Source organism: Mustela putorius, unplaced genomic scaffold (genome assembly GCF_011764305.1).
Source record: "Mustela putorius furo isolate JIRA1106 unplaced genomic scaffold, ASM1176430v1.1 tig00000095_pilon_pilon_pilon, whole genome shotgun sequence".
In the NCBI taxonomy this organism is placed as follows: Eukaryota; Metazoa; Chordata; class Mammalia; order Carnivora; family Mustelidae; genus Mustela; species Mustela putorius.
Window position 1 is genome coordinate 11,023,286 of NW_025421280.1, and position 16,834 is coordinate 11,040,119.

Sequence of the window (16,834 nt, forward strand, 5' to 3'; positions counted from 1 at the left end):
CCTTAATCCTGTCTCTGAATCTAGGCATAGTTCCGAGCAACTTGTTGCTAAATCTTGTAGTTCTTAATCTGAATGTTACCTGTCAGAAATGCGAGTTTTTGCAGGAGCTTTTTGCACTCGTTTCTTTGCCCCATTCTTGGTAGTAGAAATGAGGCTTCCTTGTATATAGTTCTATTCTGGACAGTAAAAATCAGGCAGTAGAGAATTAATTTAATTATTGTGAGCAGTTATAACTGCTTCTGCACAGAGCCGTCTTGGGTGGACTTAGAGGTAATTAGGAATGTGGAAGCTCCCTTTCCTCATGCTGACTTCTTAGGATTTTAGTGATGGAAGATGATCTCAAAATTCTTGTGCAACTGCTTATAGAATCCAGGCAGGTTATTTAAATGGCTGACAGGGGGCAGGCATAGGTTATGGGAGAGGTTGGGGAGACTCGGGTGAACTGGATAGTAGCAGCATCAAAAGGGGCAACTATGACTCCCTCTCCAGCTTGTTAGTTCCATGTGAGAATGTGAATCTGCTGATTTAACACTGCCCACATTTTTGAAAGGAGTTTGAAATCTGAATCTTCATGTGAAAGTTTCCATTTCTTAAGATGTGGGTAGGTAGCTAGTGTGAATTTTTAAGATTACGGGCCATGGAGCCCCTGGCTCGCTCAGTTGGTAGAGCATCCAACTCTTGATCCCAGGGTTATGAGTGTGAGTTCCACGATGGGCATAGAGTCTATTTAAACAAACAAACAAATAAAATTTAAAAATAGTTAAGATTACAGGCCAAATAACATACATCTGTGGATGAATATGATTTATGGGACATCAGTTTGTGCCGTGCTCCGTGATACAGAGTATTAAGTCACTGTGGGTGTAATTTGGGGAAGACTAGGGTTTATTATCAGAGAGCCTCATTATTTCTTTTTGCTGTAATTGGCCTTAGAGATAGCAGTAGACTAGATGAGATTAATATTGTTTCTTAAATTCCCAGTTATTTAGGGAGAATGAAATGTAAGCTCTTCACCCCCGTGGGAAGAAAATTGGGGCCCTGGTAATAAGAATTGAGCTCCTGGCCCCACTGCAAGTTCACAGAGAATGATGGGCCCAAGCTGCCAAGTTTGAGACCTGTGCACTCCTCCCTGTTCGGAAACATCAAAACTACTTATAAGTAGAAGCAATTTTAGTGATTCTACATACATCTCATAGATTTTCCAATAGTCTTGGCAGGATACATCCTTTATCCAACATAGTAAATAATTAAGAGGGAGAAGTTGCTATAAATCTAGATAGACTGCTGAAAAATAGTAATTCTGCCTATAACTTAGCAGGTTCAAAATCCAAGTAAGGTTTGATTCCATATGTAGGTAAAGCTGTCATTCTTCATTCTTTAAAGATGGAAGAACTCAGAAAAGACATTTCTTTTTGGTTTGTTGCTTATGTAAAGATACTCTTAACATTTATCTTATTACCATGAAAACTAAGATAAAGGGTTGGCAGGTATAAATGTGATCTGTTAAGGGAGACTAGTAACTTAATTTTTTTGGCCATATTTTCAAAGAAATGCTCAGCACCAATGAATACATCAAAAACCATACTTTATTTTATGTATAGCAATACAATTTACATATTAAATAACACTATAATAGAATGATTTGATATATTTTTAAACAGAAGAAGAAAAAAGGGAAAAATTTCAGGTTACAAAATCCCTTCCCCCCTGAACAAATTAGAAAAAAAAAGCCAAACACCCCAAAACAAAACCAACCACTTTTTCCAAATGGGTCAATGCAACGAATGTATTCAGTGACTAATTATGTCTAATTCCTATTGCACAAATGGTCAATGGAATTAAGAAAGAAAACCCAATCTTCACAATCACTGCCTCAAAGAAATAACACATGTTGGATCTTTTGGAATGCAAAGATGGTTCTTGCTACTTCAATACACAGAAAGTTGAATTCACATATCCACCACAAAAAAACCCCCAAAATAACCTCCCCCCGCAAACAAAACAAAACAAAACAAAACAAAAAACTATGACGGAAGTGAAACTAGAAAAAAATTAGCTTTATATGAAAATATAAAATTCTATGATTATATACCATAGATACAAAGTTCCCAGAAGATGCTTATCCAAGCAACAAAATATTTACAGTTTTAATGATTTTAGCCATTTCAAAATGAAGTGAAAGAAACATGAATTAACATGAAGGCTGAGGTTTTTTTTTCTTTTTTCTTTTTTAGAAACAATGGCTGCTTGCTAGTTTCAAATGTCCTAACAAAAAAGGAGTCACTACCCCAAATGTTGGAGAGTTGCAACATTTTATAAAATCGGCTGTCTCCTTTTCTGGAGATGTTTATTTCTTAAAACTCAAGATATTTTTCTTGAAATTAATTATCCTCTGTAGAAAATGCTTCCCTTTGCAAATATTTAACAAAAATACTAAAAACAGTTTAACAGCTAAGACAAAGTAGAGGCCAAATACTATAACAATTCCTTCCTATTTTTAGCATGCCTTCTTTCTAGAGATAAGTAAAGCCAATATTGCATGTTAATGACAACTAAGGGAAAGCGCAAAGGGGTAAGTGAAATTACAGCTCTTTAAAAAAAAAAAAAAAGCAGGCATTTTCCCTTCATATAAAAATTCACTGGCACCATTTGAACATAAACTTCAGAACACAGGAGTTGAAAATGCATTTTCCAGTATAACTGCTAAATTCTTAAGACAAACTACATTTTGATTATTATTTCTTAAATTGTGATGAGTTTGGGTTTATTTTTTGCTTAGAATTAGTAATATGTATCTTTGGTAAATTGGTATCTATATCTTAATTTTTAAATATAGTATATATGTATTTAAGAAAAAATTCATAACAAGGCAGTTGTGCTGTGTCATTATAAAATAATTAAGGTTATTTGTTGATTTCAGTATGTCACTCTGGGCTAAAATTTCCAACAGCCAGACCTTGAACAACGTAACCTTCTCTGACCATGCTGGACTCTTCAACTCGAAATAGACTCTAAAAGCTCCAAGGCATACAAATTTAGGAAAACCAGTTCAATTAATCTTATTCTTGAGATTCAGAAGTAACTTTTTTTAACACACACACACACACACACACACACACACACACACACACACGTATAAAAGATGATGTGGCTTTTGGATGCGAGAGTTCTCCTGATGGCAATGTGGGTCTTCTCTGATGCCCAGCATGGCCACTTGGTCTGATCAGTACAACTCAGTATCTTAGGATGTGTGCCTTCTGTTCACCTAGAGCTCAGTTCATACGCAGTAAGCTTATTTTATGAGCTAGCACATGTCAGTCTGCAATAGCTATTTCCTTTCCCCCTGAGTGCAGGTGATAATAACCTTGTTATGGAGTTAAGCAGTGTGTTCATGTCTCAAAGAGAATACCGTCTTTGAAAAACTCCCTGCCTCTGGAAAGATGCAAGAACATTAACATCGATAACAAACAAAGACTAATATTCAGGATACACTCTCTGGGGAAAGGGAGGAACTGCTGAGTAGAACTGTCCTTACTGAAGTGTGTTTGGACCACTTTGGCAAGATGGGCAAATAGCAGTTGCTCAGATTTCAGTGTCCGGATTTGTGGACAGGTTCAGGCCCACTATGGTCACATATTTTCTCAGAGAACTTCAAACCACCCTTTGAAATGTTTCTATTTACTAGCTATCTTTCTTTCGACTATGATACCTGTGTAAGAAACAGTCACAGGACTGTGTTGGAACTTAGGCCTTTGCATGACTCGAGCCCTCTGTAAATAGCACAGAAGGAAACACTCCCTGCTTTCTAACCACTGTTCACTTGTACAAGAAAAAATTACCAGGGGACCGTGAGCCCCAACTTGAACATCTTCCGAAAATCCAGTATGTGCCAACTACTAAAAAAAGTTCACTCCTGTCATTATAGAAATGAAGTGTAACCTGCTTAATTGACTAAAACGATCGAACTCTTGCCATGATCTGAAACCTTGCCCTTCCTGATTCCTCTCAGCCTCTGGCAGTGGTGGTGTTCCTATGTTCAAGCTTGCTTCCTTAGGTGTTGGGTTGAACTTCCTGGTATTTTGCCTGTAGACGGGAGCAGAGGGGCTGCAAAGGTGTTGCTTTCCTCTAACACATACCATTTAGCAAACTGCTCCGCTGTACACCTTTTCTTAAGCCTCACCTACACGGTTCATGAACAGTGGACTGTTTTCCACGTTGCAGAATTTCTGTGATGAAAACATGAGATTACCCCTGGCAGGTACATAGTTCACGAAAAATCTACCACCCTAGCCGGTGCAATGGAACTCCCAAACTTGGGCCTGTAGCGTCTCCTTAGCAGCTTTGACTCCACAGCACCACTCTGACAAACTTCACAGACAACCAACCTAAGGTTCATAGAACCTCAGCACAGATTATCATTAATGTTATAGAGCCTATTCACATAGTATGATAGTAGCCAGTATGGATTTTTTTTTTTTTTTTTGGTCAAAGTTTATTGACATAAAAATTAACCAAAATCCTTTTTTCTTTGTGACAGGCCTTTTCTTTGTGGTGATGATTTCACTTCTAACAGAAGTTATTCCTCAAATGCAAATACAAAATACAAGAACAGATCTCAGTAGTAGCTTATTTTTCTAACTGAACTGAAATTTCTTATTAATGCTTCTAATTTCCCAATTATGTAGTTACTGCAGGGTAAATATGGCTCCAGAGGCTAGATCTTGTAACTTTCTTGGGTTCTGTGTAATGATTATCAGCCTCTTGTGAAGTGTGTCTGTTCTTGAGGATTCACAACACAAAAGCACACAAAGACACATCTCCTTCTTTTGAAATCTACTTGAGAATGTTGATCTCTCCTTCTGTTTAAGATTCTGATTTCTCTCTCTGAATCGGACTTATCGATGTGTGGGAATCTATGTAAGACTTGGGAATCTATCCCAGACTAGCTAATACAGTATTTTCACTTTCATCATAAGTAGAAGAATGTATGTAATTATGGGATTTATTAGGAAACATTTGGCAAAGAAGGAAAGAAAAGAATGTTCACTATATAGGTAGTTTTTATTAGATAGCTGTGAGTAATAGGGATACTTTAGAGGACTAATTTCAAAATTATTCACCTGCAGAAATTTTCATTATATTACCTGCCATGAGGTGTGATATTAGAAACCAAGAAGCGTGAATGGAGAGTTACTAAAGGGATAGGTGAGATGTGTAAAATATTGCCATATCTCTATTGTAAAAGATAGCCCTCATTGTAGGGTATAGCTATTTCAGAGGGTCAAGATGGAAATAACACACACCGTCCACATAGCTACTGTGAAAATTGTAATACAGAGATATCCTTTATTTTGACACAGTTGGGCATTTTTTTAGGCTATGAATATAACTTTAACTAATAAGTGATGTTCACATAAAGCTCTTGAAGCCTTCTAATTTCTTAATGGATACCTTCACCATCATAAGTAGAACTGTTTCAAGGCCATGAGGTTGATAGACTGTCTTAGTAGCTCCCAGGAACCTGCTATTCCTTAAAAGAAAACAATGCCCATTCACTCCATTAAAATACAGAAGGCAGACAGTACGGAACAGTGCCTGAAAAAAATAGGAGAGGACTGAGGAAAAGTTCAGCATTGCCTGCTAGGAGGATGCAACTGCTTTAGCAATAACAATAATAATAATAATAATAAACATAAACCAAGATTCACTGTCATAACAAAGACCTTCACTGTACTGAACTAAAAAGTAGCATGTATGTTGTCATGGAATGTCACATCAGGGCTTTAGTATTAGATTATAGGCAGTAACACTGATCGTATAGTGCAAACTGGGGAAAACTGCGTTTCACTGTGTGAAATGAACAGAGGTGCAAATGCTCAGTAGGATACCATTAAGACATAAAATGGCAAAAAATAAATATCAAAACTTTTATCAGTGTAAAAAAGTAACTGGGTTATTGTATAACCTAGAGTCTGGCAAAAAAGGCCTCAAAAAAGTTCTCAGTCTTCAGAAGTTTTACAAATTCAGTGCCCTTCCGGGATTCCAATCACACTAGAGATTCCATGCTCTCGGCAGGGTCTGATTCATCCGCAATGAGAACAGCACCATTTTTGTCCGCTGTCATGGGACCGTTTCCGTTTTCTTTAGTGCTGACCAGGCTGAGCATCGCTTTGTAGACAAACTGGTATTGTTCCTGAAAAACAAGAGGAAGACCGTTTGAGACAGAGAACAGCTGAATCATTTCATCGAAGGTAGCAAGACCAATTAAAAATCTAATTGTAAAAAACGAGAATATACATTTATGTTAAGAAACTTCAAAAAAAGGACTTGGAACCTTTATAATCAAGGCCTATGCATTCTGCATGTCATTCTGATTGTTGCTAGTTTGGAACTAAATTTTGTTGACAGTGAGTTAAGATTATAACATGTCTTTCTGTTGTAACTGGAGAGCAGCATACTCTAGAAAACCGAGTTTCTCCACCTCAGCACTACTGATGTTTCGAGGCAGGTAATTCTTTGTCGGAGAGATCTGTCTGCTGCATTGCAAGATGTTTAGCAGCATCTCTGGGTGGGTTCCAATGAGCACGTTCCTCCATCCCCAGCTGTGACAATGAAAAAGTGTCTGGACATTGCTGGACACCCCCGGGGTGGGGGGGCAAAACCATCCCCGGGTGACCACCAGTGTTCTAATTCAAGTGTGAGCCTGAGTTTCACCTGATGACAGAACAGGTTTCACAAAGAAATAAAGTACTTACAATGTCTGTGAATACTCCAGGCCTCATAAGATTAATCATTTTTGCAACCTGGAAAACATCCACAGCATTTTCATTCTCCAGTTGCTGGGACAGGGTGGTAAGGGCACACAACATTCCTGCTGAAACTGCTCCATACCTTGGAGAGGAGAGAAAAAAAAAAGAAGCTATTTCAGATTTTCTAAGGGATTGAGTTTTTCGAAGGAAATTAATATCATATTTTTGCATAGAAGCTAAGTAGACTGCATTGACATCTCTTTGTAATGAATGAAATGCTGGCCCGGGGGGAGAGGGAAGAAGCTAGCATCAAGGCGACGTTTGTTCACGAATGTGAGATCTCCCAAACTGGCTTATCAGGTACTCAGCTTAATATCCCAGATGAAATGAGAGGGTCAACAACAGACTGGGGATGGCTATCGAAGACATGATGTTGGGAGTGAGGAGGGGGGCATAATAGGAAAAAGAATATGAGGAACCCAGCTACAGGCTTTGGACGAGTAGAGGTGGTGAAAGGATCTGGAAAAATAAAATTTTTTTTTAACCATCCCAAATGGTTAAATTGAACTTCCAGAATGTGACTTGAAATGGAACTATATGGCTCAAAGTGCGGTCCAAAATTTTTCAAAATGAATTTCATATTAGGTAATTATTTTTGGCACTGAAGTGGAATTTGTCATTAGAGTACTCTCGAAAAAAGTCTCAGAAAAACATGGCACACACTCTTTCTTACACACACACATGCACGCACACTTAGAAGGATGGCCTTCCCATCGGGCTGGACTGGCAGCCCCATTTTTTCCAGGAACCTGTGGTGGCTTCTCAGTGATAAGAAAGCAGAGGATTAAATGAATTGTTCCAGGTGGTGATGCTGGTCGAAATGAAACTAGAGTTTTATACCCCGTGTTCACTATTTGGTTAAAAACTATTAGGTGTGCAGTTTTGAGCTTATTATTGTCAGATACAATTAGGCCATTACAGATGTTGCACATCTTTAATACCAAAAGACCAGAGTCCCCAGCGTAAGAGGTAACCTATCTTGAGGTAAAACATGTTACACATTTAGGTCCAGCCGCCCAGGGTTTGGTGTATCAGTACATTTCAGCCCAGCTCGTGACTTCATGTGCTGTGTGCGAACTGGACATCCTCTTTTCCCTGCAGATGGCCATACCCGTTGTCCGTATCTCGTGCGCACCAGCAGAAGTACCGCGAGTAGAACTAGGTCACAGGCACGCCCATCTTTAGTTTTAAAGATGCTGTGGTATTTCTCTCATAGTGGTTGTTACCTATTCATACCTTTCCCAGGAGAATACGTGCTTCATCATTTTAATTTTTTTTTTAAGATTTATTTATTTGAGAGAGAGAGAGGCAGAAGGGTAGAGGGAGAAGCAGATGCTTCACCAGGCCGGGAGCCTGACGCAGGGCTCAGTTCTGGGACCTTGAGATCATGATCTGAGCTGAAGGCAGACGCTCAATGGACTGAGCCACCCAGGTGCCCCTCTCTTCATCATTTTAAAGTTGACATGCTTCTGCTAATTTGATGGGTGAAAAATTCTATCTGTAGAATACAAAAATTAATTTGTATTTTCTCTATTATCAGGGAGGTGGAGAATTTTCTGGGTTTATGGTCCATCTATAGTTCCTCCTCTGAAACTGTTTAATAATATACTTTGGCCATTTTTCTTAGCTTTGTCTCTTTTATTTGTTGGATAGGTTGGAAATATTTTTTCCAGTCTCTGATTTCTCTTAACATTGTTTGTAGGCGTTTTTGTTAAACTGAAGTATAGTTTACCCATAATCAAAATGATCAGTCTTTTATTTTTGGCTTAACTGGAATCTTGAGAATGCTTTTTTTCTAACCCAGCATTTTGATAACATTCTCTGACATTTTTCTATTTTTATTTTTTACATTTGATTGTTTAATTCATCTGAATCTCATTTAGATGGAAGGTAAAGGTCTGATTTTAGTTATTTTTCCCATGGATAACTACTTTTTTTAATTGGATAGTCTCATCTTTTCTCATTGACTTGAGTTTCCTTTATATCATATACTAAATCCTTATACAGGCCTATTTCTGAACTCTCTGGCTCTTTAATATGTTTTTTGTATTTCCTTGGATATGTTTTAATTCCCATAAGGTTTTGATAAGTCTCGGAATCTGAAAAAGCAAGTATCTACACTAGACCTGGTCACCTCTACGTTCATTTTCATTTTTCTTTTGTGCTTCAAACATACTTCCATTTTCGTTTTTATTCTCATTTCCAAACACCTCTATCCCTCTATCCCTCCCCATCCTGTTTCATGTAAAACTGGATTGTCAAGAAATACAAGTTTTATTGGTATTTTGGTTAGCTTGTGCCGAACACCCGAACACACACACATACACGTTTGAGGTAATTAACATCTTTTTTGAGTTTTTCTGTTCATGAACATGAGGTCTTTTCTCCCTTTGTTCATGTCTTTTGTAGTTTTCAATTATATTTCATAGTTTTCTTTATTGTCTTTGGCACTTTCATTTTAGGGTAATTTCTCAATGTTAGTGTTTGTTACTGCTAAGAATGGCCTCTCTTGATTACATTTTTCTTGGAAAATACAGGACAGTTACTGATTTTCACATGGTGAACTTGTATCCAGCCATGCAGTTCCTAGTAATTTGTGGATTCTCTGGGAAGCCAGCAACATCTTTATCTACCAATAATATCAGGTTTGTTTCTTTTCAACTTTTCTATTTCTTTCATCTTTTGCTTTTATTGTACTGGCTAGAATCCTATAGTTCTGCATTCTAACCAGTATTTGCAAGGTGGTATCATATTGTTTTCTTTAATGGTAAAGCTTCTAAGCTTTTAGTATTAAATAATGATGTTTGCTTAGGCTTCTAATAAATAATAGTTATCAAGTTAAAGAAAATGCTTTTGACTTTCAGTTTGCTAAGAGTGTTTTCTTTTGGGGAGGGAGATTATGAATGAATGATTTTATTCTGTACTTTCCAACATCTATTGACTTTTTGAAAGAAATTCCTTTGATTATGTCCTGCATTCACTTGAGAGAACAGTGGTAACATTTAACCACCTCTATAAGCCCTAGGGTAAATCTTACTTTTTCATCATACAAAATTCTTTTAACTCAACACACTGAATTTTATTTGACAGTATTTTACTTAGATTTTTACAGCCATAATCAAATAAGTAAGACTGGCCTATACTTTTCCATTCTGGTGCTAGCCCCCCCTCCCTTTTTAAAAAAAAAAAAAAAAAATCATGGTTATATTAAATTTCCTCTTGTTACTGTTCAAGGGTAGCTTGGTGAGCACTTGGTGGATCTTAGCAGTTTGGGTACTCACCTGTTATTCAGCTCTTCAACATTTATTAGTATAAAGAATTTCAAGTGTTTATTTCCTTTAAAATATTTCTATTTTTAACCTTTTATTATTAGAAAACATCAAACACATGCACAAGCTCAGTCACCTTCACATAGCAATAACTCAGTTCCAGTGGTCACGGGCTCATGGCCAAACTTGTTTCACATCTATTTCCTTTCCCATATACTTTGAAGCATATCCCAAACATTTTATTCATTAGTTATTTTCATGTAAGAATTAGGATTTGGGGGCGCCTGGGTGGCTCAGTGGATTAAGCCTCTATCTGCCTTAGGCTCAGGTCATGATCTCAGGGTCCTGGGAGCCCCGCCTGGGGCTCTCTGCTTAGCAGGGAGCCTGCTTCCCGCCCCCCTCTCTCTGCCTGCTTCTCTGCCTACTTGTGATCTCTCTCTGTCAAATAAATAAATAAAATCTTAAAAAAAGAAAAGAATTAGGATTTTTAAAAAATATATATTTTTAAAGATTTTATTTATTTACTTGATAGGCGGAGATCACAAGTAGGCAGAGAGGCAGAGAGAGAGGAGGAAGCAGGCTTCCTGCTGAGCAGAGAGCCCGATGCGGGGCTCGATCCCAGGACCCTGGGATCATGACCCAAGCCAAAGGCAGAGGCTTAACCACTGAGCCACCCACGCGCCCCAATAATTAGGATTTTTAACAATATGTAAACATGGTCAAGCCTAAGCAAATTAACAGTTATGAAATATTTTTAAAAATTTCTTATATATTAATATTTAATCAATGGTATATTTTCCCTTCCCAGTGTAATTTTATAACTTCCTTAATTGTTTTCTTCATTGTTCTCCAAAATATTAAGTTTTATGAGACTTTACTCATCCTTTATTCATGTCTTAGAAAATCTCAGCCTTTATTTCTTCTTCTTTAGTCTCTTTTCTCAACATGGATCACCTCTCAGACATATATTAGAACTTACCTAGCTTCTGTAATGGAGTTTGATTTCACTTCTGTCTACTCTACTGCTAGACCATCTCTTGTTTTTCCCATTTCTTAGACTCTCATTTGTTCTTGCTTAATAACGTGTTTTTTTTTTTAATAATGTGTTTCTGATTAATGCCATAGTCTTCTGTTAGATCCATGTTGGTTATCCTCATAATTTAAATCATCTGTACTTTTTTTTCTCAGTAGGATAAAATCTAACTTTTGCTTACTCTGTTCTCGTGAAACTGTTAAGACTCAGGACCCTTCCCCCCATTTAATCTTTTTCTTAGAGCTATTCATAGCCATTCAGATAGGAAAGTCAGGTATTACATATTTCATTATTTTATTATGCAGTGGGAGTACTCTGGCCTTTCCTTAGATTGCCTTTGATAGATTTTGCCACTTTTAAAAAAAGTACCTAAATTAAAAGTACATACATAGTAAGATTTCAAAACTAGAAACTAAATAATATTAGTCAAATATACAGATAATTTAAGTATCTTCTGCATACCAAGCATTATAATGAAAAAGCCTGAAAAACTGAAGGCCATTCTCAGAAGTTTAGAGAAATTAAGAAGGATTAAAGGATGTTTGTCGAGTTTTATGGGTCTGCACTTCTAACTATAAGGACTTGGTGAAAAAGTAATACAAGTAGTTTATAACCTACATAAAGCAAGTATAAATACATTGGCTTTGGTAGTTTGTTTGCCTTTCTCAAAGGGCCCAATGAGAGCAAAGTTTATTTATATTTCGCAGTTAAGAAAAGAGCCAAATGTATTTTCATCTTTTCTTGCCTATGCCTCAAGGAAATAAAAATACTGGAAGTTCCTGATGTAAGTAATGTTTTTAAATGTTCTCTGTTAATTTTAAAATACACTGGGGTTCCTTGTATCATCAGTGTATACACCTCTGTGCATTTAATGATACTTTTTACTGTTCCATATAATTATTTAATTATCCTACCTTTGCTTTTAAAACGTTTTAAAAATCATAAACAAGAATGAAATTTAGGGCACCTGGGTGGCTCAGTGGGTTAAGCCTCTGCCTTCGGCTCAGGTCATGATCTCAGGGTCCTGGGATCGAGCTCCACGTCAGGCTCTCTGCTCCGTGGGGAGCCTGCTTCCCCCTCCCCCTCTGCCTGCCTCTCTGCCTGCTTGTGATCTCTCTCTGTCAAATAAATAAAATCTTAAAAAAAAAAAAAGAACGACATTTAGAGTTATAACCCTTTTACTAGGAGAAAGTGAAGCTTCCCTTAGAAATCATTATGGCAGGAAGGAACACAGAATTAAAGCCGGAGTATCCATCAGTCTGGGGGAATAAAGGCAACACAAAAGCCCTCCACAAGACTTTAAGAAATTAAAACCTTGGATGTGAATGAGAAAATAAAGTAGGAAAAAAAGGTAGTCTGAAGCAATGAGGTGAGTGCAGGAGTACTTCCTGTGACAACCAGTGGGAGGCAGTGTGAAGCAGAATTCAATGACAGCTCTGGACCGGACTGCACCCAGGGCCATATTCCTGGCTTCAGTCTGTGTGCTTGTGGAGAGTTCTGCACTTGGATGCATCTCCTCATCTCCTCTTAGTTTAATGCTGTGCTGTTGCCATCTGTAAGTTATTTTTTTACTGAGGTATAGTTGACAATTTATTAGTTTCACGTGGATAACCTAGTGATTTGACAAGCATACATATTTTGAAATATTCACCAAGATAAGCGTAGTGACCAAAGTTATTACAGTATTAACTATTTTCCCTATGCTGTACTTTTCATCCCTATGATTTACCTACAACTGGAAGTTCGTACCTACTAATTCCTTTCACCAGTTTTGCCCATCTCCTACTGCCCTCTGACAAACACAAGTTTGCTCTGTATTTGAGTCTGTTTCTGTTTTTGTTTTTTAGATTCCATACAGATGTGAAATTATGTGGTATTTGTCTTCTAGGACTTATTTCACTTACCCTAATACCCTCTAATTCCACCCATGTTGTTGTAAATGGTAAGTTCCTCCTTTTTTATGGCTAAGTAATATTCCACTGTATGTACACACCACATCTTTATCCACTCATCTGTTTATGGAAACTTAAGGTTTCTTCCATATTGTGGCTATTGTAAATAATGCTGCAATGAACCTAGGGATGCGTGCATCTTTTTCAGTCTGTACTTTTGTGCTCTTTTGGTAAATGCCCAGAAGTGGAATTACTAGATTACATGGTATTTCTGTTTTTACTTTTCTGAGGAACTGCTCTACACTTTGATACAGTAGCTTCACCGATTTATATTCCCGCACACAGTGCTCAAGGGTTCCCTTTTCTTTACATCCTCACCAATGCTAGTTACTTCCCCTTTTTATAGTAGCCATTCCGACTGGTGCAGGGTGACATATCACTATGGTTTTGACTTGCTTCTCCCTGATGATTAGTGGTATTGAGCACCTTTTCATGTGTCTGTTGGTCATCTTTGGATATTTTCTTTGGACAAAGGTTGATTCAGGTCTTCTGCCCATTTTTAATCAGGTTATTATCAGTTTTTAAGTTTTATGAGTTCTTCATATATTTTGGGTATTAGCTTCATATCAGATATATTATTTGCCAATGTCTTCTCCTGTTCGGGAAGCTGTCCTGTGCTCTGTTGGCTTCCTTCACTATGCAAAAGGTCTGTCGTTTAATAAAGTCTCAACTGTTTATTTGTGCTTTTGTTTCCTTTACTGAGGACACAGATCCAGAAAAATAACGCTAAGGGCGGATGTGCAAGAGATCACTGCCAGCGTTTTCTTTTAGGGCTTTTATGGTTTCACGTCTCACATCGAGGTCTTTAATCCATTTTGAGTTTATTTTTGTGTATGGTGTAAGAAAGTCATCCAGTTTTTTTTTTTTTTTTTTTTTTTTTTGCATTTAACTAGTTTTCTCAGCATCACTTATGAAAAGATGGTCTTTTCTCTTTTGTATATTATTGTCTTCTTTGTTGTAGATACTTGATCATATAAATGTGGGTTTATTTCTGGGCTTTTTATTCTGTTCCACTGATCCAGATGTCTGTCTCCGTATCAGTGCCATAGTGGTTTGATTACCTCAGCTTTGTAGTATAGTTTGAAATTAGGGACTGGGACACCTCCAGCTTTGTTCTTTTTCAAAATTGCTTTGGCTGTTAGTGGTTTTTGTAGTTCCATGCAAATTTTAGGATTATTTGTTCTAGTTTTGGGGCAAGAATTGCATTGAATCTATAGGTTATTTTGGATAGTATGGACATTTTAATAACTGTTAAAATAAGAATGGTATGTCTTTCCACTTGTATTATTTTCAGTCTTTTTCATCAGCATCCTAAAGTTTTCAGAGTATAGCTCTTTCTTCTTCTTGGGTAGGTTTATGTCTAGTTACTCTGTTCTTTTTGATGTGATTATAAATGGATTGTGTTGTTTTCTGCCACTTCCTTATTATTGTATAGAAACACAACAGATTTCTGTATATTGATTTTGTATCCAGCAACTTTACTAAATTCATTCATTCTATAGTACCATTTGCAAATAGTGAGTCTTACCTCTTCTTTACCAATTTTTTTTTAAAGATTGTATTTATTTATTTGACACAGAGAGAGATCACAAGTAGGCAGAGAGGCAGGCACAGAAAGAGGGGGAAGCAGGCTCCCTGCCGAGCAGAGAGCCTAATGTGGGGCTTGATCCAAGGACCCCAAGATCATGACCCAAGCCAAAGGCAGAGGCTTAACCCACTGAGCCACCCAGGCGCCCTCCTTACCAATTTTTATGCCTTTTTTTTGCATTTTCTTGTCTGATTATTGTGGTTAAGACTTCTAGTACTTTGTTGAATAAAAATGGGGACAGTGGACATCCTTTTCTTATTCCTGATCTTATTACCTATGTTGAGAATATTAGCTGTCATATATAGCCTTTGTTGTGTTTAGATATGTTCCCTGTTAACCCCCTCTGTTGAGAGATTTTATCAAGAGTAGACTTTGAATTTTGTCAAATGCTTTTTCTGAATCTATTGCCATAATCATAATTTTTATCATTCATTTGGTTAAGGTAGTATATCATGTGATTAGTTTGTAGATATCAAACCATCCTTGCCATCCTCAAATAAATCCCATCTGATCTTGGAAATCAGAACTGAATTTAGTTTGCTAATATTCTGTAAAAGATTTTTCCATCTATGTTTGCCAGAGATATTGCCTGTAATTTTCTCTTTTTTGGTAGTATCTTTGGTTTTGGTAGCAGGGTAATGGTGGCTTCTTAGAATAAATTCCTTCCTCTTCTGGCTTTTTTTTTTTTTTTTTTTAATAGTTTTGAGAAGGATATGTATTAACTCTATTTTAAATGTTTGGTAGAGGGATACCTAGGTGGCTCAGTCAGTTAAGCATCCGACTCTTGATTTTGGATCAGGTCATGATTTCAGGGTCGTGGGATCAAGTCCATTGTTGGGCTTCAAGCTCAGTGTGGAATCTGCTTGTCTCTCTCCCTCTGTTCCTCCCCCAACTCGCTCTTTCTCTCTCTCAAAGAAATAAATAAAATCTTAAAAAATATCTTTGGTAGAGTTCCTCTGTGCAGCCATCTGGTCCTGGACTTTTGTTTGTTAGGAAGTTTACATTACAGATTCAATTTTGTCACTAGTAATTGGTTTGCTCAGATTCTCTACATCTAATTCAGCCTTGGAAGTTTTTTCTAAGAATTTTTCTATGTCTTCTAGGTTTGTCTCATTTGCTAGCTTCTAATTTTTAGTAGTAGTCTACTATAATCTTTTCTATTTCTTTGGTGTTGGTTGTTACTTCTTTCATTTCTAATGTTATTAGAGTCTGCTTTCTTCCTTGAAGAGTCTGGTTAAAAATTTATCAGTCTTGCTTATCTTTTCAAAGAACCAGGTCTTTGTTTAACTGATCTTTTCTATAGTTTCTTAAGTCTCCATTTATTTCTACTCTCATCTTTATTTCCTTCCTTCTAATAATTTTTGGCTTTGTTCTTTTTCTAGTTCCTTCAGGTTACTAAGGTTAGATTGTTTATTTTTTGTGTTCCTTGAGGTAGGCCTGTATTGCTATAAATTTTCTTCTTAAAACTGCTTTTGCTGCATCTCAAAATATTTTGAACCTGAAAGATTTTGTGCTCCCATTTTAATTTTTCTCCAGGTATTTTTTGACTTCCTTTTTGATTTCTTAACTCATCCTCCATATGTTTGTTTTTATTTCCAGTTTTTTTCTTATAATTTAGTTTCATACTGCTGTGGTCAGAAAAAAATGTTTGATGTGATTTCATTCTTTTTAGATTTTTGGAGACTTGTTTTATGCCTAGTATGTGATCTATCCTGGAGAAATATGTATTCTGCTGTTCCAGATGGAATGTTCCGTATGTATCTGTTAAATCTACCTGGTCTAATGTATTGTTCAAAGCCAATGTTTCTTTACTAATTTTCTGTCTGGATGACCTATTTTATTACTGTCAGTTTCCCCCTTTATGTCTGTTAATATTGTTAGATATTTAGGTGCTCCTACATTGGGTGCATAGATACTTAAAAGTGTATATCCTCTTATTGGATTGATCCTTTTTATCTTTTAAAATTTTATTTGAGAGAGAGAGAGAGAGAGAATACAAGCAGAGGGAACAGCAGGCAGAGGGAGAAGGAGACTCCTCGCTGAGCAGGGAGCCCAACACAGGGCTCCATCTAGGGCTTCATCCTCTGTTGATGCTTTTAAGACTTTTTATATTTGTAACTATTATGTGTCTTGCTGTGGACCGCCCTTGGCTCGTCTTGTTTGGGATGTTTGTTTCCTTCCTC

The 16,834-nt window shown here is 36.9% G+C and overlaps 1 protein-coding gene and 1 long non-coding RNA gene across 6 annotated transcripts in view; one reads left to right on the top strand and one right to left on the bottom strand.

Annotated features, from left to right (window-relative positions):
• Positions 1-16,834, top strand: part of LOC123394400 — a 90,595-nt gene that overhangs the window by 66,570 nt on the left and 7,191 nt on the right. The window lies entirely within an intron of this gene.
• The window catches only part of PTPRG (protein tyrosine phosphatase receptor type G), a 698,698-nt gene continuing 684,959 nt past the window's right edge, over positions 3,096-16,834 (bottom strand). For all 5 annotated transcript variants that reach the window (XM_013052481.2, XM_013052475.2, XM_004738287.3 and 2 more), the window contains 2 exons: positions 6,756-6,891; positions 3,096-6,193 (listed from right to left, as the gene is read on the bottom strand). In XM_013052481.2, the coding sequence (XP_012907935.1) occupies positions 6,047-6,193; positions 6,756-6,891 (283 nt within the window). In that variant the 3' untranslated portion in view covers positions 3,096-6,046. The remainder of the gene's footprint in view (positions 6,194-6,755; positions 6,892-16,834) is intronic.